We start from the raw sequence: 27,839 nt of genomic DNA, 5'->3' as shown, positions 1-27,839 counted from the left end.
CCAAATTATTAATTTGTCTTCTCATAATAAAGTTTTGTTGAAAATTTGATGACAAAAGCTCAAATGGTAGTAATGTTATGACCCGGAAAATTAGGGCCATGGCCCAGAACACACTATCTCACTCACACACACACACACACACACACACACACACACACACACACACACACACACACACACACACACACACACACTGCAAAACCTTGTCTCCTGCTGCGTGGGGAATGGCCGAACGAGAACAGCACTTGATCGAGTGCAAGCTTCTGCCAGGCGAAATATTTGACATTTTGTATCTAACTGATAGGCCGGATCTGCATCCAGACCTGAACCAAAATCGAATCGGCTTGTTCTCGTCACCTACCCGAATCATCCACCAAGTTTCATCATAACATGTGCACACGTTTTGAAATATCGTGTTTGGCCATATCTCTCTATTGTGAGGAATAATTTAAAAATTATAGGATGTACACTACCGGTCAAAAGTTGTCGAACACCCCCATTTTTCCAGTTTTTACTGAAATGTAAGCAGTTCAAGTCCAGTGAATAACCTGAAAAGGTACAAAGCTAAGTGGTGAACTGCCAGAGGATTAAAAAACAAAAAAGTTTCGGTCGCCAAAAACTGAAAAATAATGTAAATTTCAGAGTTGTTAAAGAGTTCCCTTTTCAGGGAACAAGTAATGGGTTAGCAACTGCAGCTGTTCTGCAGCAATGGAAGTAAATTAAGCCTTGAAAGTTGATGCAAACAATTCCTACAGGTGTCCCAACTTTTGTTGATTATAATCAACAAACTAATTAGTTACAAACCCTCTGTCTGTATAAAAGCAGTGTTGGAACAGACTGTGTTGCTGCACCCTCTGAAGCATTATTTGGACAATATTGCACTGCAGTAAGTAGTATATTGCTGTCATCATGGTGAGAAAAAGACAATTAAAAAAGGAAGACAGACAGACAATTATAACCCTTAAAAGTGTCGGTCTTTCCTTTACAGAAATTGCAAATGAAGCCACGGTGTCAGTGAGTACAGTTTCCTACACCATCAAAAGGAACTTGGAAACTGGAGGAAACTCTGACAGGAAGAGCTCTGGCAGACCCAAAGCCACAACACAATCAGAAGACAAGTTTCTGAGAGTCAACAGCTTGTGTGATAGGCAGCTCACAGGACAGCAGCTTCAAGCACAGCTTAACACTGGTCGAAGTAAGGAAGTCTCAGTTTCAACTGTGAAGAGAAGACTTCGAGCTGCAGGTTTGACAGGTCGAGTGACAGTAAGAAAGCCATTGCTAAGATGGCGAAATAGGAAAAAGAGGCTTGCCTGGGCTATGAAGCACCGCCAGTGGACTACTGAAAACTGGAAGAAGGTCTTATGGACCGATGAATCAAAATTTGAAATCTTCGGTTCAACACACAGGGTTTTTGTACACCGTCGATGAGGTGAAAGGATGGTTCCTCATTGTGTGACACCAACTGTCAAACATGGAGGAGGAAGCGTGATGATCTGGGGCTCTTTTGCTGGATCCAGAGTCGTTGACTTGCACAGAGTGACTGGCACCCTGAACTAAAAGGGCTACCACAGCATTTTGCAGCACCATGCAATACCCTCTGGTCTATGCCTAGTTGGTCAGGGGTTCATCCTACAGCAAGATAAAGACCCAAAAACATACCTCCAGGCTATGTCAGAACTACCTTAGAAGAAAAGAACAAGACGGTAGGCTTCAAATCATGGAATGACCAACACAGTCTCCAGACTTAAACCCCATCGAGCTGGTTTGGGATGAATTTGACAGAACGGTGAAAGCAAAGCAACCTACAAGTGCAACACATTTGTGGGAACTTCTGCAACAGTGTTGGGAAGAACTTTCCGAACAATATTTGATTTCCATTGCAGGAAGAATGCCATGAGTATGTTCGGCTGTTATATCTGCAAAAGGTGGTTACTTCGAGGAGTCAAAAATTTAGATTACATTTTGCTCAACAAAACGATTCCATGATTTATTTTTTTATCTGCAATTGTTTATTTGTTTTTTGCTTTAATATCAGAGTACATTGAAACATTAAACTGATTAAATTAGAGTAAAAACTGGAAAAATGGGGGTGTTCTAAAACTCTCGACCAGTAGTGTAGATCTTCAACATAATCTAAATCAATTCGTCCTTGTCATACACCCAACCAGTCCACAGAGTTTTGTCCGAATCCGTCCACAACTTATTGAGATATCGTCCTATATATTGGTTTAGCCCTATCTCTCAATGGTGAAGAATCACTTAAAAAAATTATCGGATCTAGATCCGGATTCAGATCTTCACCAAATTTAATATAAATTCTTCCTTGTCACACACCCAACATGTCCACCACGTTTCATCCGAATCCGTACACAACCTTTTGAGATATCTGGCTCATAGACAAACAAACAGGGGTGAATACATAAGCTCTGTCCATCTTTGGCTGCGAAGGTAACAAAAAATCATCTCAAAATGCAAAGCCCGTCTGCGGCCGCTTTATACTTTCATGAAAAAAACAGCAAGATGAGCGAAAAACAGAAAAATGTGAAGAAAAAAAAAGCACAACTTATTGATTTGTGTTCTCCATATTCTTATAACAAAGGTTTGTTGAAACATGTTTTGACAAAATCTGAAATGGTAAAATCGATATGGCCTGGAAAGACACACTGAAGCTCAAATATTCTTATGTACTAATAAGTGTGTGTGTGTGTGTGTGTGTGTGTGTGTGTGTGTGTGTGTGTGTGTGTGTGTGTGTGTGTGTGTGTGTGTGTGTGTATGTCTATGTGTATGTGTGTGTGTATGTGTATGTGTATGTGTGTGTCCTCCATAACTCCAGAACCATGAAACCCAGCGGCCTGAAATTTTGCATTCACATTAATAAAACTCCAAGGAAGTGCATGAGTTAAAATTGTGTGTTTTGGTTAATTAAAACACCTCTTTTGAAGATATATAATGACTTTATTTAATTATATCCTTTACCAGGCACGTCCTCGGTCACCGCTCTCAATGGAGTTTTCAGGCTTATCCTGGGTAACCTCACTGGGGTCTGAAGCCGCCATGTTTTTTGGCCTGTTCAACCATGCCTAGATTAGGAACAGGCCGCAACGATTTCTTGACAATAAATTTCTTTTTCCACTTTCCTCATTATCGAATGCCTGTTCATCACAGCTACAAATTGCTGGGTACATTGCAATGCTTATAAACGCATTGAGACAGCAGCGATAGTGGCTTTATTTAATTTCCACACGTGCGATAACCACAATAATCTCTTAAACTCAGCAGAATAACACAATGTAAGCTCGATAATCAAACTTATAATGCCTCCTCTCTCTCTCCCCTCCCCTCCCTGCCTCCTCTCTCTCTCTCACCTCCCTTCCCTGCCTCCTATCTCTCCCCTCCCTTCCCTACCTCCTCTCTCTCCCCTCCCTTCCCTACCTCCTCTCTCTCCCCTCCCTTCCCTGCCTCCTCTCTCTCTCCCTCCCTGCCTCCTCCTCTTCCGAAATCCCCTCCCTGCCTCCTCCTCCATCCCCTCCCTACCTCCTCTCTTCTTCTCCCTTTCCTGCTTCCTCTCTTCCTCTCCCTTCCCTGCCTCCTCTCTTCCTCTCTCTCCCTGCCTCCTCTCTTCCTCTCTCGTCCCTGCCTCCTCTCTTCCTCTCCCTACCTACCTCCTCTCTTCCTCTCTCCCTACCTACCTCCTCTCTTCCTCTCTCTCTCTCCCTGCCTTCTCTCTTCCTCTCTCTCTCCCTGCCTCCTCTCTTCCTCTCCCTCCCTGCCTCCTCTCTTCCTCTCTCTCCCTGCCTCCTCCCTTCCTCTCTCTCCCTGCCTCCTCTCTTCATCTCGCTTCCCTGCCTCCTCTCTTCTTATCCCTTTCCTGCCTCCTCTCTTCCTCTCCCTTCCCTGCCTCCTCTCGTCCTCTCTCTCCCTGCTTCCTCTCTTCCTCTCTCTTCCCTGCCTCCTCTCTTCCTCTCTCTCCCTGCCTCCTCTCTTCCTCTCTCTCTGCCTTCTCTCTTCCTCTCTCTCCCTGCCTCCTCTCTTCCTCTCTCTCCCTGCCTCCTCTCTTCATCTCGCTTCCCTGCCTTCTCTCTTATTCTCCCTTCCCTGCCTCCTCTCTTCCTCTCCCTTCCCTCCCTCCTCTCTTCCTCTCCCTTCCCTGCATCCTCTCTTACTCTCCCACCCTGCCTAATATCTTCCTCTCTCTTCCCTGCCTTATGCCTTTCTCTCCCTACCTACCTCCTCTCTTCCTCTCTCTCCCTCCCTCTTCTCTCTCTCTCCCTCTCCCCCTCCCCCCACCTTGATACCCCTGTCAGTGAAGTGACGGGTTGTATTTGGTCATGGTAAATAAATATTAAGATCCACAGAAGCGTTGAAAAAAACCCGCCGTCACGTGGTGAACGGGCTGATAACGCCCATTTTTAATTTTTGTATACATTGTCGAGGCTTGGATGAGAGCTAACACACAACGCACACCAAGGGGGGGGGGGCGGGGCAGGAGACAAGAGGGACAGGAGAGGGAAGGGAGGGAAGGCCAAAACAGTAGGGAACAGAGACATTAGGAGATCTGTGGAAGGGAGAGGGATGGGACGGGGAACATGGGGCATACACAATGGACATGACAGGGACTTTCAGGAAGGAAAGCAGGGAATTTGAAGGAGGTGGGTTTGGGGTGGATTAATGTGGGTATAAAAGATCGAGGCTTTGGATGGGAGATGATAAGAGGTGGTGGTGAACAGCTGTTTTGAAGGCCTGGAGGGAAGAATGGGATTGAAGAGAGTGAGGGAGTTTATTACAAAGATGGGAAAAAAGAGGAATGAAAGAGTGAAGGTGAACAGTGGTTTTTGATTTTAGTAGTTTTACCAGAAGGGGGTTGCTGGTGGAGCTTAAGCGCCCTGCGGAAATATGGGGGAGGGGGGTGTACAGAGTGGGTATACATACAGATACAGAGCGGTTGAGGGGGGGGTGTGGGGGTGAGACTGGAGAGGACATGGTAGAAGACAAAAAGACCACCGACCTGCCTAGGATGAGAGATTGAGAGGCCCAAAGACTCAGTCTCACCACGGGAGATACCAATAATCCTAAAAGCCTTGGTTTCCCACAGCGTAAAGCCGAGAAAGTTGAGAGGCAGGAGTACCAGCTCAGATGGGAGGGCAGTACCCCACCAAACTGCGGATCAAAGCTTTGTATGTGGTCAGGAGCTCAGATGAGCTGATGAAGGAATTTGCATGACAGAGGATGTCCAGTCGGTGACTGGCTTTGGAGCTCAGGTTGGAAATGTGGCTTTCCCAGGAAAGTTCATGGCAGATAGTGAGATCCAGGCACTTCAATAAAAGGACTTCTTCCAGAGGATTGTTTGAGGAAGTATATGGGGTGTGGGGGGGGTCCAAACAGTCCTTTCGGAGAGACATGGTGAGAGCATGAGATTTGTCAGGATTGAAAGACATGTTCCACATGTTGGACCAGTTTGTGTTTTTTTCCAGACCTGCAGAGAGTGCAGAAGCTGCTGTTTGCTGATCTGAGGGATGACAGATGGTATGTCAGAGGGTGGAGTTATCAGCAAAGAGATAAAGAGAATTTTCCAGAGAGTCAGAGAGATCATTGATGAAAACCAGAAAAAGAACAGGACCCAGAACGCTGCCTTGAGGAACTTCAGCTTGGACAGGAAGAGGGGATGAGAGAACTCCATTTCGGGCCATACGTTGACTACGACAGGAGAGAAAGTCTGCGAGCTTGAGTGGAGATGACCTTGGATACCATAGGAAAAGAGTTTTAGTGAGCAGGGCATTGTGCCATACAATGTCAAAAGCACGCAATATGTCTCGGGATATGGCTCTGATTTCACGTCTGGCATTGAGGACCAACATCCATTGTTGGGAGAGCAGAAGCAGCATATCCAGGGTAGAGTGACCTGGTCTGAAACCAAATTGATGATGGGAAATCAAGCCATTGGAGAAGAGGAAGGATTTAACGTCTGAAGCGATGATGGATTCCATAACCTTCCTGTGATTGGGAGAAGGCTGATTTGTCTGTAGTTGCAGGGATACGTTCTTGCACCTTTTTTATACAGAGCGGTAATATTTGGTGATTTCCAAGCAGATGGCAGATGATCTTGAGCAAATGAGAGGGTGAATAGAACAGAGAGAGGGTGAGCAAGAGCAACGGAGCAGGTTTTTAGGACACGTGGGCTAATGCCCTCTGAACCGGTTGCAGAATCTGAGTCAAGGTTTGACAGCAAGCTCCCCACTTTGTCCGCAGAAAAGGACACAGAGTCTTGGGACAGCTGGGTGCGACTGGGCATGGTGGGTACAAAGAGCGATGAGTTTTAGACACAATATTTAGATGCAAACACCCAGTTTAGGCATTCAGCCTTTTCACATGCAGTATCAGCAGTGCGGCCATTTGAGGTAAGGGAGGGGATGGAGGGGGAACATTCACCAGGAACAGATTTGATTAGATGCCACCATGATTTTGGAGGAGGGAGAAAGGTTTGAGAGTTATTTGTATCGACTGTGACTTTGCCGTTTGACATTTTGACCCAATTATTAGCTGATCTTCTCAATATATGCCTGGTGTTGGCTTAATGGTTCGGGTGGTGGGCTTTGGATCCTCGGGTCCTGAGTTCAAATCCCGCTCAGCTGTTGAATTAATACCAGGTGGGGTTAACTCGACCGTTCATCCTTCCGAGGTCGGCAAAATGAGTGCCAGCATGTTGGTATACTGTGTCGGAGTGGCGACCCGTCCAGGATTGTGCCCAATAGCCAAGGAGACTGCTTTGGCAGCACCAACGCTCTGCACAGAGTATGCTTCCAATCTCCTCCTCCTTCTCCATATTCTCATTATAAAGGTTTGTTGAAAATTTCATGACAAAAGCTCAAATGGTGAAAAACGTTATGCCCTGAACATGCCCACAATAGAGCCCTTTCTCTCTCGCGCACGCATGCACACACACACACACACACACGCACACACACACACACACACACACACACACACACACACACACACACACACACACACACACACACACACTCTTGCAAAACCCCGTCTCCTGCTGAACCTGGCTAATAAAACTTATTCTATTTCTAGAAATTAGTGGGGGGTTTTTTCCAAGCATGCAATTTTAACAATCGAGAACAGGTTTATGTTTTTGTAATAAATAAAAAAGTGTTGGTTAATAATCTTGCCACGTTTATTGGAGGGTTCAGTTATACATGTGAAGGGTCACAGGCAGGGCCGGTGCAAGGGTATTAGGCGCCCGAGGCAAACTTTCAGCTTTGCGCCCCCCTATTCCCCCAATACACAATTAACTTTCGAAAATGCACATTGTGCATTATTATGAATACAACTTCTGCATTTATAATTACAGATTTATTTCACATGAAAAAGGCAAATCTGATACTGATTGAATGCCCGTATTCTCATTATTCTACACTTTCACCAATATATGTAAGCGTCGTGTTGGCTGAACAGTTAAAGGTGGCTGGCTTAAGATCTTCGGGTCTTGGATTTTGGGATCTTAGGGTCGGCTGGTGAATTAACACCAGGTGGGGTTGACTCAGCACATCATCCTTCTAAAGTCTGCAAAATGAGTACCAGTGTACAGTAATAGAGGGAACTGCATCAGTAGCACAGCCACATCCCCCCAGAAAATGATGCAACCAGCAACCACAAGCTGTGCATGATAGCAGCAATACATGTCCTCAATCAAAGAAATGCACTCTATGTTGTGTGACATGGATCACGTGATCTCATACTTTGTGTTCCTGCAACAAAGTTGATCATTAGAATTAAGAATTTCACTTTCTGTATGTCTCCAGCTTTACTTGTTTTTGATCACATACCTATTTCAAACATTTGGTTTGCTTACCTTTTCTCAGAAGTGGTTTTAAGTGGCTGCATGTTCATTCATACAATTTCATGTTAAGACGTAGGTTGCTGTTCTTGGAGTAACATTCACACCTGTTTTAACTTCAAGGGTTTTGGCAAGAGCTGTGTACAACCATTGTCTATCACATTAAAAAAAAACACACCCTGAGATACTCAACTTCAGTTTTGGCAAGTTTATTCTTTCTCTCAATCACTCGTATTATTAACAAGGCAGTTACACATGTTCTCTTTGGTCTTTGGCAGCCCTTAAACTGAAATACCGTGTCGTGCCACAAATTTTCGTGTGGGGTTTCTTTCATAAATAGCACAACTTTGATTTCTACACACATTTCCTTTGGTATTTTTATGTTGGGAACAATTACTGGATTTTTTTTTTGAATACAAAGTCGAGGCTCGTGGAGAAGCTAGAACATTGAATGGATCAGGACATAACAGAACAGAAGGAACAGTATAAAGAGAGAGTGGAAACACCAATGGCAGGGTTGAAGGACAAAATAGAGGGAGACTTGGAGAAATAATGGATGTGGGGAAGAATGAGGGCAAGGGTAGGACTCAAGGGGTAGATAAGATGGATACAAAAACAAACTCTCAGAAAGGAAAAACTGGAAACTTGGAAGGAGGTGGGCTTGGGGAGGGGATGATGGGGATATACAGTGAAAGATCATGGTTTTGCACATAAGGGATGATCTAAGATGGTGTAGAGCTGTCTTGAAGACCTTCCTCTTCCAAGATTCACAAGACTTGCAATGAAATAAATTCCCTGTGCATTTTTGGCCATTATAATGATGTGGTGCTTTCTTATTGGGTTAGGGTGACAATGAATTGCAGTCTTAATTATAAAAATTAATGTATTCGACTGCAGTTCGTTTTCAGAGACTGAAGGAGCAACATTCAAAAAGTATTTACTTCGTTTCATCTTTTAACCTCACCGATGATTCTGCCTTTGAAATTATTGAGGAGATGGAGTAAGCTGGAGTGGATCCAAAGGGGGGCAGGGGGCACACCTAGCACATTCCCCTCTTGAACCCCATCCCTCCCGTCAAAAGAGATCGGTTTTTTCATTAAGGTGTATATATTGCAAGATGTGGTCTCGGAATGTTGGATGATCTGATATTCTTCAAACCACAGCTGATGTGGCCTTCGTGGTTAGGGTGGCTGGCTGAGGATCTTAGGGTCCTGAGTTTGAGCCCTGTTCGCTGCTGAGATAACACCAGGTGGGGTGGACTCAGCCTGTCATCCTTTTGCGGTCGGCAAAATGAGTATTAGTGTACTGGTAGAGGGGCACAGCATCAGCGGCACTGCCGTGCTTCCAATAAATAATACCTACCCCGGCAGTCAAGCTGCTATACGCAAGAACAGCTGATGTTGACCGCAGCGTTCAACATGGAACTGATTTGTACCATTCAGTTTGTTCTCATGGTGGATACTTAATGATTAACAAATTACTGGAATCATTTGTCATCGGAGACGCTTCTTCGCTCATAACCATTCATGAACCAAGAAGTGGAATGGTATCCCAAGTATCAGATGATAATCCAGAGTCCTCATCATTCTGTTTGAATTGGGCACTCGGTCTGTGTTTCCAAGACTCAAAAACATGCTTTTTGACCGTGGGAAATTATCCAAGGTAGACAATAGGCATCAAATGTGATGGAGAAGAAATCTTTGTTATGAGTGGTTCACATCGTCGAGATGATGAAGGGAAATGTTCAACTGATGCCAAAACCGTAATTCTGATCGAAGGTCCACTTACATGTCAAACCTTGTTCAATACGTCAGAGACATTGATTTGTTTTGATCATTACGTCATTTGTTTCATTCCATGTAATGTCTGCTTTTCATTCAATTGTATTGGTATGACTAGAAGCACCCGCTCCCTACAGGAGCCGTCAAGGGGGTCATGTTATTATATTTATGCCTATTTTACTCCAATGGGTCCCAGGATTCCACACCAGAAAAATGGTTGCAATCGGTTCAGCCGTTTTTGCGACAGACGGACAGACGGTGAATTGTAGTAAGATGAGATAATAATTTAAATAAATGTTGAGTTTTTAGGAAAAGTTGGTTTTTTTATCAAATTACTCCTTTTCAAGTGTATTATAACGTTCTTTTTCTACATTTGGAATATATATTTTTTTGTCATTCATGACAAAAAGAAACACCCACAAAAAATGTTCCCCTCGCTCTGCTCGGGGAAATTATATTTTTCATTGCAATGTGAATGTTTGTGCCCCCAACCTAAAATCATGGATCCACACCTGGTAAGAGTGGATGGAAGTGGTACTGTGAGGAGAGTATCATGAAGGGATCAATTCCTGGGTAGAATGACATGCATTTTATCTAATGAATTTAAAAAAACAACATGGCATACCCATTTCGGTCATTAAATTTTCCTTGCGACATGAAATTGGTCGTGGACCGAGTATGTTGGTGCATTACTGTCCTCAGAAATAGAGTATACTCTGCATCGTTAAGCCATCCTTCAAACAATATGACTTTCTCTTGTATGTGTTGCTTAGTTGTTGGTTTGGTGAGGTGTTCAGCTGCTTAGTGGTGTCCAAAAGTGAATGGAGGCTTTGCTGATGTCTTTGAATATTACTATTATAGGACTAAAGAACCTCATCTATGCACATCTAGTAAAGTCATAAAGTATTTATTGTATTTGTCAGACTCTAAATGATGAAACAATGATACGTAATCTACTACAGGCTGTCATTTTAACCCTGCTTTAAACCTTTTAGATCTTTACCTTTGCGAAACTACACTGCCACTTCTGCTTTTACTCGGGTCCAAGGATAATGAACAGCATAATTCCACCATTGTGACTTGGCAAGTGCTTCAAAACGTCATCTAAATGTCATGGCATGATATTTTAGACAAGGACCGGTTGTTTTGCATGCATTCAAGCTGCGTTGTGAGTATAAGTGAATGCGCACATCCCACGCCTGAGTCAGGAATTGCCACTGTCTTTGGCTTTATCGTAAAGGGTACAGGTCTACTGCTTGGTGAGAGATGTTGCATTTGCCTTCACTCTGAGGCAGGGTTTAAACAGGTCAAGGGTGCGAACACCTCTGAAAACGCCAAAATGCAAGTTGGTGCAGATATGTAGAGAGTCTGTATACAAATTAACTTCTTATTTTAATTGGTGAAAACTGCCGTATGAACACAAATATTTTCTTTTTTGATTGAAATGACCTTTTTTTGTATGCAGTCAAGGCTCATGGAAGAGCTAGAACACAGAAAGTGTCAAACAATGTGCGAATTGGACAAATGAACACTTTCTTTTTTTCCAACAGTTTGAACTACTGATGAGATAAATTCTGCATTTTAAATTTTGAAATTTGGCTCATGTGAAAAGAGTCTAGTGGTTATCGCATTTCAAGTGTAATACTTATAAACATCCAGAGATTTGTCTTCACACATTATTTGATACTCAGGTTATCTCCGGACATGTCCGGGCAGTATCTATCTGTGGGCGCTGTTTGTCTCCACACGTGTCCAAGCAGTGTTTGTCTCCGGACATGTCCGAGCAGTGTTTGCCTTCATGCTTCCCCATTGTCTCAGGTCGCTCACCTGCATTTTTTTTTCCTTTTTATAATGACTTTCCATAAATCAAGAATGTGGTTTTACTGTGCGAGACATAATCCACAGCCGAAGCTCACCATTGCAGCCGGGAGGTACAATTGATATTCAAACGACGAATGTGGTCATCATTGGTTAGCTCTATAATCAGTATGCCATCCTGATGAAAATTCGGGATGGCATGCCGTTGTAGTCATGGGGACTCCCTCCAATGGAGGGATCCAATTGTATGACCATGCATTCTGGCCCTTTGGGGTTAGGATGTGTGTGTGTGTTTGACCATGCCTTTGGGCTGAGGGGTATGTATGTGTGTGCCAACGGGACAGTCTTGTTGGACTGTGTACTTTGGGCATCGGGTCAAGGTGCATGTCCCAAGCTGTTTTAATGTTTTGTTTTGTTTTTACCTTTTTCTGGATAAAAAATTGGCCCCTCCAGAAGAGGTAAATAAGCCCAAAATCCAGAAAGGCGGTTCCAGTTGATGTTTAACTGATGTTGACCATATAATCTTTGGCTGTTTGACAGAGATGCCAGGCCAAGGCCTCCGGATTGGAGGTGACGCTTTGGTGTTGGACTTTGTATCCATTGGAGATTGGGGGAGTGCTCGTCATGCTTCACACAATTCGATATATACATATATATATATATATATATATATATATATATATATATATATATATATATATATATATATATATATATATATATATACCCGTATCCCTGTGTCATAAGAGGCGACCAGGGTTGCGTCAGGAAGGGCATCCGGCGTAAAACCTGTGCCAAATCATAATGCGGATCATAACGGATGATCCGCTGTGGCAACCCCAAATGGGAGCAGCTGAAAGAAGAAGAAGAAGAAGATATACTAGCATATACCCGTGCTCCACACGGAGTTGAATGGGTGGCAAAAGGTGGATGAGGCATAACAGTTGATGTTATGGGAAGCTGGGGAGGGTGTCATTAGGGATGTGATGCACTATGGTTACCTGTCCTTAGTTTTCTAAAGGACCTCCCTGAAGATGACATTTTGGGTGAGTGTCTTGTTGCTGAATAGTCCTTGTGAGGAATTATTGTCCACTTTGATAGATATATAGGAGTAACCTCTTATACGTGAAAATGCAACATATAGTTGGCAATGGGAGAACACAGGGGCTGGGAGGTATATTCCGAGTTTGTCAAATGTTGGGCCCTGGGATTTGTTTATTGTCATCGAGTATGTGAGTCTGACTGGAAATGGCATCCTCTGCAGTGTGACTGGAAGGTTGGCGTCTGATGGGGCAAGTTTAACATGATATAGGCCAAGCCCTAAACTGAACAGGAGCAGTAATATTTTTTAAAAATAAATCTTTACTTTAAATACAATGTTTCTTGTTACATTTTTTGTGTCAAATTCACTTTCTGAGGGAGTCAGCATGTGCAGAAGAGGGTTTTACATTGCAGACGCTGTTTTCGAGGAGTGGCATTACACCTCTCGGCGGTGACGGTCTGTCGACGACAGACGTAATGACGTCAGCGAATGACCGATGATGTCATGACAGAATTACACCTCTCAGTGGTGACGTCACACATCGCCATGCAAACGAATGTAAAAATTAGAAAATCGCCCAAAATACCAAAACCTGTCCGTCTGGCGTGATCTCACATAGCCCATGCTGTTCATTAGACCACAGAACAACCGCATGCTGAAAGTGGTGACAATCCGTCTGGCACTTTTGGAGGAGATACGTCAAATTACGCGCAGACGTTAACAGAAATAATATATAGATATAGATATACTGTATTTTTAATGTTATATGTTAAAAATGAGATGGTAAAAAAGGTTAAATTTGACTTTTGAAAGTTTTATTCAGAAATGGAAGTAAAGAGCTCCCAATAAGGTCAAGACCTTGACCATTAATTATCAGTCATTAAAATGTAATTTCAGAAGCATGGGTACCTTTCAAGGGTTTATCGAATCCTTGCCATATTCTGCTTGATAACCGCACAAATATATCATGTGCTTCTGCTGGAAAATAAGGGTTTCATATGAAGACACCCAGAAATTATCTTTTCTTTCTTTGATATGATGCACCATTGCCACCAGCCTTTTGTTTTAACACATATATTCTCTATTTAACCAAAAGCTTTGGTTGAGGGATATATCTTGTGTTTGATTTGAATCCAATAATTGTTCAATTGTCTTTTTGTCACTGCAGAGGAATATTTTTTCATACAGGTACTGAGGCTCATTGAAGAGCTGAACAGGAGGAAAGGAAAACCAGACACGATGTGAAGTAAAGGGGAAACAAGAGGACAATAACATACAGATGCACTACAGCCTGAGAAGAGTTAGAGTTGCAAAGTAAAAGGGGGACAGTATCTCAGCAGGTGTACAAAAGCTCTGAGGCAGAAATTGGACAGACTATGAGGTGGTGGTTGGCAGCAGACTTTAAATCCTGAAATTAAGAATATGAGATTACAGAATTAGGCAGTCAATTTTGAATGTGAGAGAAGTGGGGTGGGGAGAGGTAAGAAGCACTTATTCTGAAATAGTTTCCTGTCATGGGATACAAATGACATGGAAGGTCTGATATATGCTATAGTCTCAATTGGGTCATTGTGGGATGTCGCTGTGGTACGTCATTGTGGGACGCAGAACATAAAGGTCTTGTACACTGATTGAAGCTGAAAATGGCAAATGAAGGACTTGGCCCTATGGAAAATTATTTGGTCACAGCTGACGTTGGAGGCCAGCTTGGAGATATTATCTACCTAAGACAGGTTTAGAATTGATGGTGAGCCTTGAAGCTATAAAGATTATTACATCAATAGCCATGTACCACATGTATGGCCAGTTGATTGTTTTCTTTCTGCTGAGACAGATGTTGAAGCAGACTGTCTGCTGGAGGGCTGATAAACCATCCTGTACAGAGTGGGCTCATTTACTAAGTTATAGAATCGATTTTCCAGTAACAAATGAGAGGTCTTTTATATACACCAGGGACAGGATTCATCCCAGAGTACTGCCCTGCCGATTGCTAACCCTCTTAGGGTAATTCATGGGAGAGAATGCCATTCAAAGTAACCAACCTTTTTGCGAGTAAACAGGAAATATGATAGACAGTACAGAGGGGATCCAGGATACTATTATCTAACTGCGTAGAAATCAAGGGTGGGGTGAAAGGCAAAAATCAAATGCATGGGAGATGTCCAGAAACAGACACACCACAAGTCACATAAAACAGTTAAACCCTAACTTTCCTGCAGAAATCAAACACCTCATGCATACAAGAGGCACACTTTGTAAAAACACATCCCTCTCATGCGAACAATTACAACAAATCTCCAATCTTAATAACAACACCCAGCTAATACAACAACAAAACCAACAAAACTAGCAACAATACATTGAATCTTTGAATTTTAAAACTAAATCCATTAAACTTTGGCAAACAATTAAAAACATTAATTTGTCCAGCACTACCCCAACCCCAACTCATGGAGCACGAACATTTACAGGCAACACCATTCCTACTAAGAAAGAACAAGCTGACCTCCTCATGAAATATTACTCACACGTGACCTATAGACCCACTTGCAAAGACAACAGATGTATCACAAAAGAAACACAAAATTAAAGAAAACTGTGATTAAGTTACTCCTTTTACATTAGAACAAATATCAGACACCATTAGAAAACCTAAACACTCCTCCACAAGGGCTCCAATCTCATATCTAACATTCATTTAAAACATCTTGGTATACATGTTCCCCAAGCACTAACAAACACACTCAACTATTAGTAGATGATCAATGGGATTTATAGGACATCCAGTCAAATGAATGGGGAAAAGGGAAAAAACCTTCTGACTCAAGCCCCAAAAGCTCAAAATAGGAGACTGATTTTCTCCCTACCTATCCCCTTCCCTCCCATACAAGCAAATGTAAAATTGAGACTGAAAGATTGAGAATTACTGATTAAAGCGCTTCTTCCCCCCAACATAATCACAGTCCTTTCATATTTTCATTCCACTCAAAGAGCGAACCAATGGATATTTGCCCATGTTCTACTTTCGGGAATAACTTTATTTTCTGATAGCATTCATTTCCATCGAGTATATTCACTTTATCTTTTCAAGCACGAAAGAAAGGGAAGTTTAAACAGCTTTTAAACATAAGTTTTCTCAAAATAATTCAAAGCAAGCTGTTTCATTTTCGTGTTAAAACGAGTCAGTCTGGAGTCAGCCAAGCTGCCTCGACCGAACGAAGCCAAAAAAATTCAGACGCCATTTCCTATGTGGGACACACCCTGAAAAAAAACCATTGTTGTGAAATCTCCCATTACATCATCAAGATGCTTATTTAAACAAACTTGCGTGCCGAGTGTGTTTTATTTAGAGAATGGATTGTGCAGATAATTTCTCCGACCTTGTGGATCAATCGTTTTCACAAGATGACAGGTGAGATCTTTAACCCAATTCATTATTTGTTGTTTTATCCAGAATTAAATCACTATACAACCAATAATTATTGTGTGTCTTTTTCTAACAGGTTGTCCCCAATAAGAACATCATTGATAACTGATCGAGAACAGGAGGCCTTTGAATTACACGATGAGTGGCTAAAAATTAATGACTTCCTTGAAGACATTCAATCGTTCAGAAAATAATTGAATGACATTTTTGGTGGCTGGCAAGAAGTCCTCTCACACCCTCTGATCTTGAATGAGTCGAGTCAAAGGTGAGAAATTATCAGTGTGTGTGTGTGTGTGTGTGTGTGTGTGTGTGTGTGTGTGTGTGTGTGTGTGTGTGTGTGTGTGTGTGTGTGTGTGTTTCTGTCTTTGACTCATTATTATTATTTTTTTTCAGTTTAAACACCTGTCTGGATGAACCAAACACACAACTTAATCTTCTGGAGGAATCTGACATGACACTCTCTTCTGGGGGTAAATGTTATATTTATTATTTTATTAATATCATAATATAATCATCTTTTTCTTCCCTAATTGTTCTTCACTCTTTGTTTTGAACAGAATATGTTGATTGGGTTTCAAAACCAAAACAAACCATCAGACTGCTGTGAAATAAAATTTTGTTCAAAGTTATTACTTTTGTTTAATTATAAATGCTTTCCTTATAATTATCTGATTTTGAATTACAAGAAAAGAATAAAGGAGATGTAAAGGGGAGGGGTGGGGGGTGTTGGGGAGGGTTAGGGGTGGGGGGTAGGTGCGCTCCCCCTACGACCCACCACCCCCCTCATCCCTCTCCCCTGCCCTCCCCGTGTGTGTGTGGGGAAGGGTGGGGGGGTGGGATGAGGGGGGTGGTGGGTCAAAGGTGGGGGCGCACAGGGGGGTGGGGCTTATGTGGGTGGGTGCTTGGGGCTTGTGTGGGTGGGTGGGACTTGTGTGGGTGGAGCTTGTGTGGATGGGTGGGGCTTGTGTGGGTGGGGCTTGTGTTGGTAGAACTTTTGTGGGTGGGTGGGGCTTGTGTGGGTGGGTGTGGCTTGTGTGGGTGGGTGTGGCTTGTGTGGGTGTGTGGAGCTTGTGTGGATGTGGCTTGTGTGGGTGGAGCAATTTTTTAAATTAATTAAACGTGTGTGGGAACTAATAAACTAATCACTAATTATGTGGATATGATGGATATGGATGTGACTTATGTGGGTGGGGTTTGCGTGGATGTGGCTTTTGTGGGTGGGGCTTGTGTGGGCGGAGTCAAAAAGGGGACGGAGTTAAAAAAGAGGCAGAGTCAAAAAAAATTTTCAATTTATCTGTCTTTTGTAATTCCTGTGAATAAAATGAACTTAAAATCTCTTCCCCCCTTTAAATCACATAATTTGTAAGTCCAAGGAACTGTACTGATGACATCAACAATTTCAAAATGTTCATTTGTCCATCGCTTGGTATAACCTTTTTCAAAATGAGATTTCCACCTGTATATTCTTACTATATCACCAACTTTGAATTTAGGCTTTCTGACATTAATCTCTTTTTCATCTTTTAATTTTGTAAATGCTTCTGATGGCTTCGTTTCTGTTGAGTTATGAATTGTGTCATTGTACTTATCTACAATGTCATGAATTAAAGACAACCATTGTTGAGAATTGAATTGAGTGAATTTTTTATATCGTCTCTTTTAAAGTGCGATTAAAACGCTCAATAACAACCGCTTTTCCTTCATTAAAGGTGCTGTATAATGTAAGGTTGTTATTTTAAAGAAAATTCATAAATGTTTTGTTGTAGAACTCTGTACCGTCATCAGTCCACAATTTTTTAGGTTTTCTCTTGCTTTTATTTAATATCTGTTGGAAAGCTAACAAAAGAATATCACCTGATTTGTTTTTCAAAGGAACAACCCACGCATATCTACTCCTCAAATTAATAACAGTTAAAGCATACTTGTTCTCCTTATCAGAATTGAGTTTAATTAAATCAGCGGACCAGATATAATAAACTTCCTTGGAATAAACCTTCCTTCTATGAAACTTTGTGATTATTGGTTTATGTAATTCATTAGCTAATTGCTCTTCAATCTTCATGACATCATTAGAGCCTCTAAGTTTTTTGAATTTCCAAGCCCAAATTTCAATTTAGCACTGATTATCTTCTTCACGATGAACCTATCAACTTTTTCTCTCAAGGTTGGATTTATTATCAGAGACAAATTAAACACCATTTCTCTATCGGCTTCGTGTTTTTCTTCCAACGTTGTGCAATTTCCATAATCAATATCGTGCCTCATGCACACTTCATCAACCCTATTGATCGGTTTGCTCCATGGTTTAGGATTGTCAGCCTCATCTAATCTTTTATTCAAGTTTGTTCCTGGACCACAGAAAGAATACCCTGGTCGGTGTAATTCCCCTGGTATTCCAGTTGTTGTAAATTTACTTCTTGATAAAAACTTTTGTATATCTCCCCCTTGCTGGGGTTTGGTGAATTCACTCTTTTTTAAGCCACACACCAAACATGTACCTTTTTGTTTAACCCTATTATTTTAACTTTTAACATACGAGATATTTTTACTCTTGGTTTTATTTTTACATTTTAGACAATAACTCATTTTTTTATGTGAAAAATTCCGACAGAGTGCGAAAACATTTTTAGTTTCCAACATGCACATTTGAGTCTTAATTTTTAAAACATAAAGAATCTTTAGAAATGTCTCCACTCTCTCCTCCATTTATTTAAGAAAAAAAATGTAAAACTTTATTCAAAGTCAATTACACCAACATCATCAAGAATATAATCTTTTCCTTTTTCTCTTCTTTATCTCCACTTTCTCATTTAAATCTTCTCCCTGAAACCGATGTTAATAGCCTTGACGCATACATTTCTAATAGACTTGACAATACTTTGTTTTCCTCCTCGGTGAGATGAGATTTCTTTATTTTCTGTAATACCTTTGATCTTTTTATAATCTCACTGGTTTCCATATTTTTACATTTATTTATTCTCTCTCTTTCCTCCCTCTCCCTCTCCTCCTTCTCTCTCTTCTCCCTCTCTTTCTGTCTCTTTTCCCTCTCCTCCTTCTCTCTCTTTTCCCTCTCCTCCTTCTCTCTTGTCTCAGTTTCTTCAACTCGTTCCTCATCCCTTACTATCTTTGAACCACTTTCACCCCATAGAATATCAAACATATATTCATCTGGATTCTGTGATACTCTTGAATCCACAATTATTTTTCTTATAATAGGAAACCAATAAGATTTGTTGATGATTCCTAAAAGAGTTTTATATTTCATCACCTTTAGAAGTTCATTTTTATTTAATATTTTAATCAAATCTCTATTTGTGGGTATTTTAACATCAGTATAAGGCCAGTTTTTAATTGAAAATTGCCCGTGTCTATGTTCCAATTCATAAGGAATGTAAAATTGAACACCCTTTTCTTGAAGGTATCCTTGAATGCAAAAATTATCATTTTCTTGAAGTCTTCTTGCTGTCATTTATGTATCAGAAATATATGACAGATTAATATGATGACACGTAATACCGCCCCGTCTTCCTGTTGTGAAATCAGTTTGCATTCCTCGACTTTGTATAATTATCCAATTTCCTTCCTTCTTTGTCATATAAACTATTGCTTCACCCTCATATAATTTCCTATTCCCGAAATCGTGTATTTGTTGTTTGCTAATTGTGCTTCCACATATCTCCTGATTCTTACCAAGAGGATAATATTCTTCTTTACGAGACTGATAAAAATTGTGGAGCTCTTCCAGGTTGAATGAAAAAGACCAATTATATCCTAAATCACACATATTATACCTCCATTTCTCTATTCTCATATTAACTATTCTTCCTTCTTTATAAAATTCAATACTAAGCAGATAATTGAATTTAATAAGAAAAGGTGGATGGTTTGTTGCGCCAGGTGTTGTGGTTGTAAATTCTACTCCTTGAACAAAACGTGCCGTTTTATTTAAGGATATATATTGTGATAAATCACTTAATCTCATCAAGTCATTCGCATCAGTTGGGCTTGGATAATTTTTAATTTATAAGCATTTTTCATATTAATATTTTTTGCTATACTATATTTCTGTTGTTCAGCCTGTGCCTTTGTGTTATAATTTCATAAATCAATATCCAGTTCTTGGGATACATCAAGGATAGAACCATCTTTACCAACATAAGTCATTTATATTAGATTAAAAATAATGTCATTAAAAAATTTATTTTTCTTGAGTTGAAATAACACATCGAGACATAATTGACAACACTTGGAATTTAATTCTTGGACTTGAAATGTTTGATAAACAGCATTCTGTAATAATTGTATTACTTCCACAGGTGGTGGAAGACCAAATAATCAAAATAATATTTGTCTTGACTATTAAAAATACAAACCCAATGACAACCATTCCCATTATTATCTTCTAAGTTCATAATAATATTCTTTGTATGTTTAGACACGTTTGTTAATTCATTTCTCATACAAATAACCACATTATGAATTTTTAATTTCTTACAATATTTCATAAGTTCTAAATTTGATGTTGTATTCTTTCCAAATTCTTTAAACCACTCATCAATGCTCATTTATTTATGATAAAGATATAATCCATTACCCCTGTTAGTTAATTTTACACCTGCTTGTGCAATAGAAGCAAGCATATCTCCAACTAACAATCTCGCTTTATCAGGCAGACTTTCAAGTTTTTCAGCAAAATCTACAATTACACCATTTCCACTCATTTGTTTCTCCAACTCTTTGTTATGTCTTTCCAATTATTTTTGACCCCAGAGTTGAGCCTTCCTTTCCTTGGCAGTTTTCACTGCTGCTGAAATACCACCCGTCAATGCTCCAGCAGCACTTAAACCAGCAAATAAAGGAATTAGAAATGGGAGAAATCCTCCACTCTTCTCTCTTGTTGAATATTTCTTCAACATTGGTTTTGACATTTTAATTTTAAGTGAGCCAGTATTGTTAAAGATTTTCACCTGTTGTCTTGTGAGCAAAACATCAATTCTTACTGCTCCTTTTCTCTGAATTATATTAACGTTAATCATACAAGGCTTTTGATTTTGAATACAAGATGATAGTTTATGAAGATGATTTGGTTTACATATACCCCAGTTGGCACTTTACCACTCATTTATTTATAAAAAAAAATTATGTGAGACTAATCATAACACCATTATCTGTATTAATCTGTAATTCTGTTTCTTCCAAAAGCAAACAACATGTATCAACTTCTTCACTCTCTCCTCTTTCAATGTACAGGGAAGTATCCACTCGATTAGACTTTATAGTTTCCTTTTGAGCACTCAGGTCAATCACATCGATTGTATACAGACTTTTCAAAGCTGTCATATCCAAAATGTGTTCTTTATTTCCATTGCTTTCACACACCTTTTGGTAAGACTTGTATGCTTCAGCATAATCATTTTTTTTCCGATTAAATTTCCAATTTATCTCGTGGATAAAATGTTCCATCTGGAGAAACACGAAGTTGTTTCACCTTTGCATTATCACTCAACGCATTATTCTTATCAGTAGCAGTATCACCATCTGCTTTTTTTAAAAATGAGCCACAGATATCGTGGCTTTCCTTCCAGAACACCCACATTTCATGTGTAAGTGGTTTGGTTCAGTTTAACGTGTTGGCATCTTCTTTTAAGGTATGATACATTGAGTGGTTTCTTTGAGTTGTCTTCTATTCAACATCTCTTCTGTTTTAAGATTAGTATATTCACTAATATACCAACTAATTTCATCAATTAGAAATTTATTCTGATCAGCAAAAGCATTAGCCACACCAAAAAGCAATCTTTTTTCATTATCATTCCTTTGCAGTTGAAATCTAATCTTAAGACCATACAGAACATTATCATGATCACAAAATCCAAATATACCTTTAAGAGGAACTGCCACAGTAAAACTATTTGTTTTTGTATCATCATCACATTCTTTTCCTTTCCCTTGACTATATCCGGGGTCTGTGTTTGTTCCCGTTGCCATATCAGGAATTAAACCTTCGACAGCTCCCTTTCCCATTCTATCACGAAATGAATATCGTGTAAATTTCATCATTTCAGATGTCACAGAGACATAATCAACCGCTTCAACTTCTTGTGTTCCAATGTACAAACGAACACTATCAAACATTTTCCAGAAAAAATCATTTGCGAGTGTAGCGTTTGTGTTATTCGCAGCCTTTGTGAATGTAAATTTACACAACAAGAAACTTTCGGCTCGGTTCAAATAAGTTTGTTGATTATTTATTTCAAAACTTTTTGTTCCAGTTGCATTCCAGTCTGTTCCAGTTATTGCATTTACCTTGAAGTAGTCTTCTTTTTTTAGTAGAGTTTCAGATGACAATGGTATCATCGAAATTATAGATACTATCAATTGCTTCCATACTTGTATTTATTTTGGAAAAAAGATGTTAAAACTTTTGAAACCCTGACCCAAGTATTTTAATTATTTTCTGTCGTTCTTGGGGAGACAACTGACTTTTGCCTTACTTAATTTCTTTTATTGCTTGCAATTTATGAGATTCCTTTTGGGCATCTTTTATACTCTTTATAGCACCTACTACATTTCCCACAGCAGAAGCAGTTGAACCAATTAGGTCTTTATGTTTAAGAATAGTTGAACCTCTACCCATTAGAGTATCAATTATCCCATTTCCTTTTTTTCTAAATTGATGTCCGACACCCCTTTGTCTCTTAGGTTTATAGTATGCTCTACCAAGATACATACCTTCACCCTTGTGGTATGGGGAAAGGAACATCCCATCCCCTGTAATTATTTTATATTTTCCAAACTCGTGTTTCCTCACAATGACCATCATATTGTTACAGTTCTAGGAACCGTATGCATACAAACATACAGGTGCCCCGAAGTTAGTTATGCCGTTAAGTATATGTGTGGATCGAACCACTCCTTGTGTTTAGTGTGAAATCAAAGGGGTGCGTTGTGATGTTTTTTTTAGTTTGATGAATAAATCATTATATCCCATCCACGACGACTCACGGTACCCTCTGCCTGCTCGCACCTTCATCTCGCTTGCTACTCTCGCATGGGCTGAACAAGCGCGTGTTCACCTTCTCGCCTAACCGACGACACGCATTCCGAAGCAGAATCTCTGCAGTAGTTCCTTTATGGAGAGTCCGAACACGCGGTGAGTAGGAGGGCTTCCTGGTATGGCCGAAAATCCCGACCAGAAAGGGCAGCCCCATGGAAGCCCCGTCCAATCAGGGCGAACAGTGACGTCGGCTTCACCAAGGCCCCTCCCCGCTGAGGGAGATCTATAAATTACGAAACCATCCTCAGGGATGTGCTGAGAGAGTCGGAGGGTTTGTTGGTTGAGTGCTGAGAGGGTGAGCAGGTGAGCTGGAAAGTCAGTCCTCGTGAGGGTGAGCCAGAAAGTGCGTCATCTTGAGAGTGAGCTGGAAACCCTGATCCCCACCTCAGACTCCGCTCTACCTGACCCGGGCTCTTTGGCAGACAAGGTCTCCACGCGTGTGGCCATGGACCGAGCCGCACGACCATTGGCAGGTGCTGCACCACGGAGCATCCCTTCCCTCCAAGGTTCAGGTACCCGAAGAAACTGCGCCCGCAGCTCACCTCCCTCTCTGGCTGCGGGGGTCCTTTCCATACATCTGGGTTTATTTTGGCTGAGCGTGTGTCTGAGTGTGTGGCGCCGTCTTTAAGTAGAACTGCATAAGTGTTTTTAGTTGATCAATGTAAATCTTGCCTGTTGTATTCCCGCGTAAGTCTGCTCTGTGTCATTCTTTTGTAAGTGCTTGTTAATAAATTATTGTAGAAATGTTCCCAGTTCGTTTCTGTATTTGCCTTCATTGGTCCAGCATGGTTCGGCTCTGAGGTTCGCCGGGTCTTTATCCCCAATAATCAGTTCATCCGAGCCGGTACGTTCTTGGTAGTTCCGCTCGGCTGCATCCGAACCGGAAAGGTAGTTGGTAGAGTGATCCGGTTCGGGCAAGATGTACCGAGGGCATGGTTCCCCGGTAGAGGACACCGCATGGTTAATTAGGTAAATTAGTTCAAGACAAAAAGACCCTACGCCACGCGGTTGAAGTATTGGCGTCCACGGTCAGTCAAGCGACCCGCCGCATCACGGAGTTACCCGTGAGCGATGGCCTACAATTCCGGAGAGTCCGGTGGGAATCGATGTAACTTTCCCCACCTAGCGGTCGTTCTCGCCACCGGACCTCCGGCCCGCAATAGTTTGGTGTCAGGAGTTTGGATCTCGAACCCTCCGCCTCCATAGAGAAATTTACGGGATTCGGACCAGTGGTGTGCTTGGCAACCCCCCACCCCCCTTTCTCTCCGAAATTAAGAGCAGCTAAATTTTATTTAATTCTCGGGACAAACCATGGCGGACCAAGACGAGCTGTTACAGGTGGGTTCTGAGATAATGTTAAAAAAATCCGTTGCTCAGAACGACAGTTGTGTAGGAGATCTTTCCCTGCAGCCAAACTCAGAGGTAGCATTGGCGGCAACGGTGACAATGCCGGTGCTCCCCTGCATCAAATTTCCCCCAAGAAGGACCGTGCGACCCCTGTCGGATCCGCGCCCGATCGTGGCAGATCGGCTTCGCAAAAGCCATTTGACATGAGCCAGATGGTGGAGATGCTAAGACAACCACTGAAAGGGCATTTACAAAACCAAATGGATGCGAATCGGCAAGCAATGAAGGGCGAAATGAAAAATGTGGTCCGGAATTTTACAAATGGGATCAGGACTGCACGTGGAGAAATGACCAAATCGGGGGGGGAGTGTGGAGGCTGTTCGGACCGCGATGACGACGGACAAGGTCGAGGTGACCAGTGACGCCACAATAATTAAGGGAGAAACCTGTAAGCTCAGACAGGGGATGACGAAAATAATAAAAGAGACAATGGAGTGTTTAAGCATAACAAAGGAGGAATTAACAGATACACGAAGGGAGATAGAACAGGTCAAGGAAGAATTGCACAAAATTAAAGAGGAGCACACACACATAGAACTGGGAGGGGACATTGAGGTTGAGATTGTGGAATGTATTGGGATCCAATGCGAAGGTCGGATTAACCTCCCACAGGAACAAGGGGAGACGGAATGCTCCCTCGAGGCAGACCGTGACCAGGTCAGTCCGGTAAGGCCGTACGAGGTAGAGCGGTTGCATGGTGCGAAAGAGCACATGCCGAGCTTTGGGGGCATAGAAACCCCGGGGTCTCTTATGTTAACCCAAGCACCCAGTATGATTGTCCCAGAGTGTGTGTCGGAACGTGCGAGTGGGGCAAATGTATGAGTGCACATGAGGAAATGGGACACGGACCGACCCAGACGGGAGTCGTGGGTCGTGTAACGGACGGAGTTATTTCGGAAACCGCGCCAGCTCCACGGGACGCCACGTGCGAGGTCCATTCCCTGTTTTGCGAACGGCCCAAGCATGGACGTTTGCGTGATCGGCGCTTGGTACAAGACCCGGTCGTGGACGGCTAAAATGAAGTTGAGTGAATTTGGAAAGCACGAATTCCCATGTGAGCACGTGTACGGAGGCCGACGTGCTGCGCGCCGCGAGTGGAATTCGCGGAACGAGTCCCGATGGCGACACCGCCGGGCCCGTGGGCATGGCAAGCCACGCGGAGCGGTGTGCGAGTGACGTCATCGGCAGGGATTGCGCAGCACGAAGGCCAGGTGAGTCACACATGGTGGCTCACATGGTGGGTTGCTCGGAAGCGAGCGTGTGGTGCGATTTACGGGGCGACGTTGAAGCCTCATGTATCGGCCATATGAAAGGGACGAGCGAGTTGTAAACTGCCGCCCTGGCGACACAAGGATGGCCGAGCCTTGCCACGAGTACACGATGCCCGGCCAGGATGTAGCGAACATCCTCGGTGGGGCAAAGGAGCACAAGTTTGGGGAGGGGTTTCTCGTTAGATTGACCGGCCTCATGGGGCATGAGCAGTCCCCCATGGGGCCTGGTAAAATAAGTTAGAGGGAATTTAGTTTAGAATTTAGAATGGATTGGAGACATGGACAGACATGGAATGTGTAGTGGGGACGTCGATTAGCTACGGAGAGTTAAATGGAATGTGCATTGGAGTAAGGGATGATGGGGAGCACGAGCTAGTTATGGGAACGTAGTTAGCGTCAGTTTTGGTGTGAAAAAAAATTTAAAAAAAGAGAAAGGAACACAATGAGTAAACGTGGGTCAGCGGACCCGAGTGTGAGTGGAGTGAATGCATGGTGCGAACGAATGATTGGGGGAGGAGTGAATCCCACCCAAGGGAACCCGGGGTTAGTGTAATGTTAGTTAGCGGGTTAGCTTAATTAACCAAAACAGATGTCGGTTTGTTGTTGGTGTCGAACGAATGCACGAAACCTTGTGTAGGGTGCAGGAGTCTATTGACCGGCTGGGAGCGTGGCTGTTGAAATATGCGTACTGAGTCGAGGGCACCCCGGGCACCGAAGTAGTCACTTCGGCCAGAGTAGGCCATGGGTCCAAGGGACTGAGTTCATGTAATGGGCATGGGTAGCCCACGGAAACGGGACCCGGAGCATCAAAATGCCACACGGGCATCAACGGGGAAGATGCCAGGAAGGGCATCCCCCACGTTCATAAGGAGTCGGTCGGCTTGGAGACCACCTCAGCGACCCGGGGGTGCCGCAGTTCGAGTTCGGCAGATGGGTATCCCTGCCAATGGAGCCACGCTGCCCAGCCACGAAATTGTGCAAGAGCTCGAGAGAAAATTTGCGGGCCAGGCCCAAATTTTTATTGAACACCAACACAGGCGACGGGAATCGAGGTTGCTTGGACCGATAATTTAAAGAAACAGACGTGTTGAAAAGCCCTGGGGATGGATTAATGTTTAATAAATGCTGGGATAGATAGGAAACATGTACCCCTTCACATCATCCATCCTTTCGCTGTTCGTAGGCCGCTGGACTCATCCTGGAAAATTGCTGAAATCTGTGGGAGCTATTCTGAGGTTGCATTGGGTCTTGAGACAGATTCACTTGTCTCTTCCTTAATCCTTTCCAAAGGGATCTTAAGGATTGGGGATGGACAGTCAGGACAGGTTATCCGTACAAAGACGATAAGGGGGTTAGGGACACACGTAATTATATATATATATAAAAAAGTCTAACTTTCGTTGTTTTTTTTTTTTGCAAGCTAATGGGGGTGGGTATGGACAAGGACAGGCATAGGCAATAGGTTGGGAGCAGACCGTAGGGTAGGTCCGAGCCCATCTTCGGACCGGCCAACACCATCACACTCCCTCGACAATCTCACGAGACCACACCAAGGCCAGCCAGCTTCATGTGCCAACCTGTTGCATCGCACCTTGCCTTGTCTGCATTTGCCATGCCATGCTTTTCATGCCTTTGCCTTGCTCCGTTTTCCATACCTACCATGCCTTTGTTTGCATTACCATGTCACAACCTTTACCATGTGCTCCAGTACCTTCTCTGAAAGTGTTTGCAAGGACTGCCCTGCAGGCAGCCGCATTATCGGGGACTGCATTTGCGCAGCCCGTACATCCATCTCCTTGTTGTTGCATCAAGGTCAGTTCAAATGGACCGGGGACTGCACTGAGCAGCCCGGATATCTCCTTGTTACATAAAGGCCAGTTCAAATGGCCTGTGAAATGGCGTGTGGCCTGCTGTGTTAGGGTGAGTTGCCTCCAGTGGAAAAAATAATAATAATAATAATAAATAAATAAATAAAGTTCACCAACCAAACAAGAGACCATGGAAGGCTCTGAAGATGCCCAAACATCGATTCCCTGCTGTGCACTCAACCCAAATGTTGACTTTATTATTGTTCTCTCCTCAAGTCACAGGTCCTGGGCCATGGGTAGTGTAAATAGTAGAAATGTACATAATCCAAACCCACCTGTTGTTTGTTTAGTGCCGGCAATGTAGTTAAGTTGTCCGAATGAGTCT

General features: G+C 42.4%; 1 protein-coding gene across 3 annotated transcripts in view; it reads left to right on the top strand.

The window, feature by feature from the left end:
- The window catches only part of LOC147018392 (rho GTPase-activating protein 24-like), a 241,847-nt gene that overhangs the window by 132,692 nt on the left and 81,316 nt on the right, over positions 1–27,839 (top strand). The window contains exon 1 of one of the 3 annotated variants that reach the window (XM_085897988.1): positions 25,678–27,458. The exons of the other annotated variants lie outside the window; for them this stretch is intronic. Coding sequence (XP_085754114.1) covers positions 27,344–27,458 — 115 coding nt within the window. The 5' untranslated portion in view covers positions 25,678–27,343. Of the gene's footprint in view, positions 1–25,677; positions 27,459–27,839 lie in introns of those variants that run through there. 3 annotated transcript variants of the gene reach the window in all.

This window comes from Eptatretus burgeri, chromosome 10 (genome assembly GCF_056783735.1).
Source record: "Eptatretus burgeri isolate ZD-2024b chromosome 10, Ebu_testis_v1, whole genome shotgun sequence".
Classification (NCBI taxonomy): Eukaryota; Metazoa; Chordata; class Myxini; order Myxiniformes; family Myxinidae; genus Eptatretus; species Eptatretus burgeri.
This window is presented reverse-complemented; position numbering and strand designations above follow the sequence as displayed.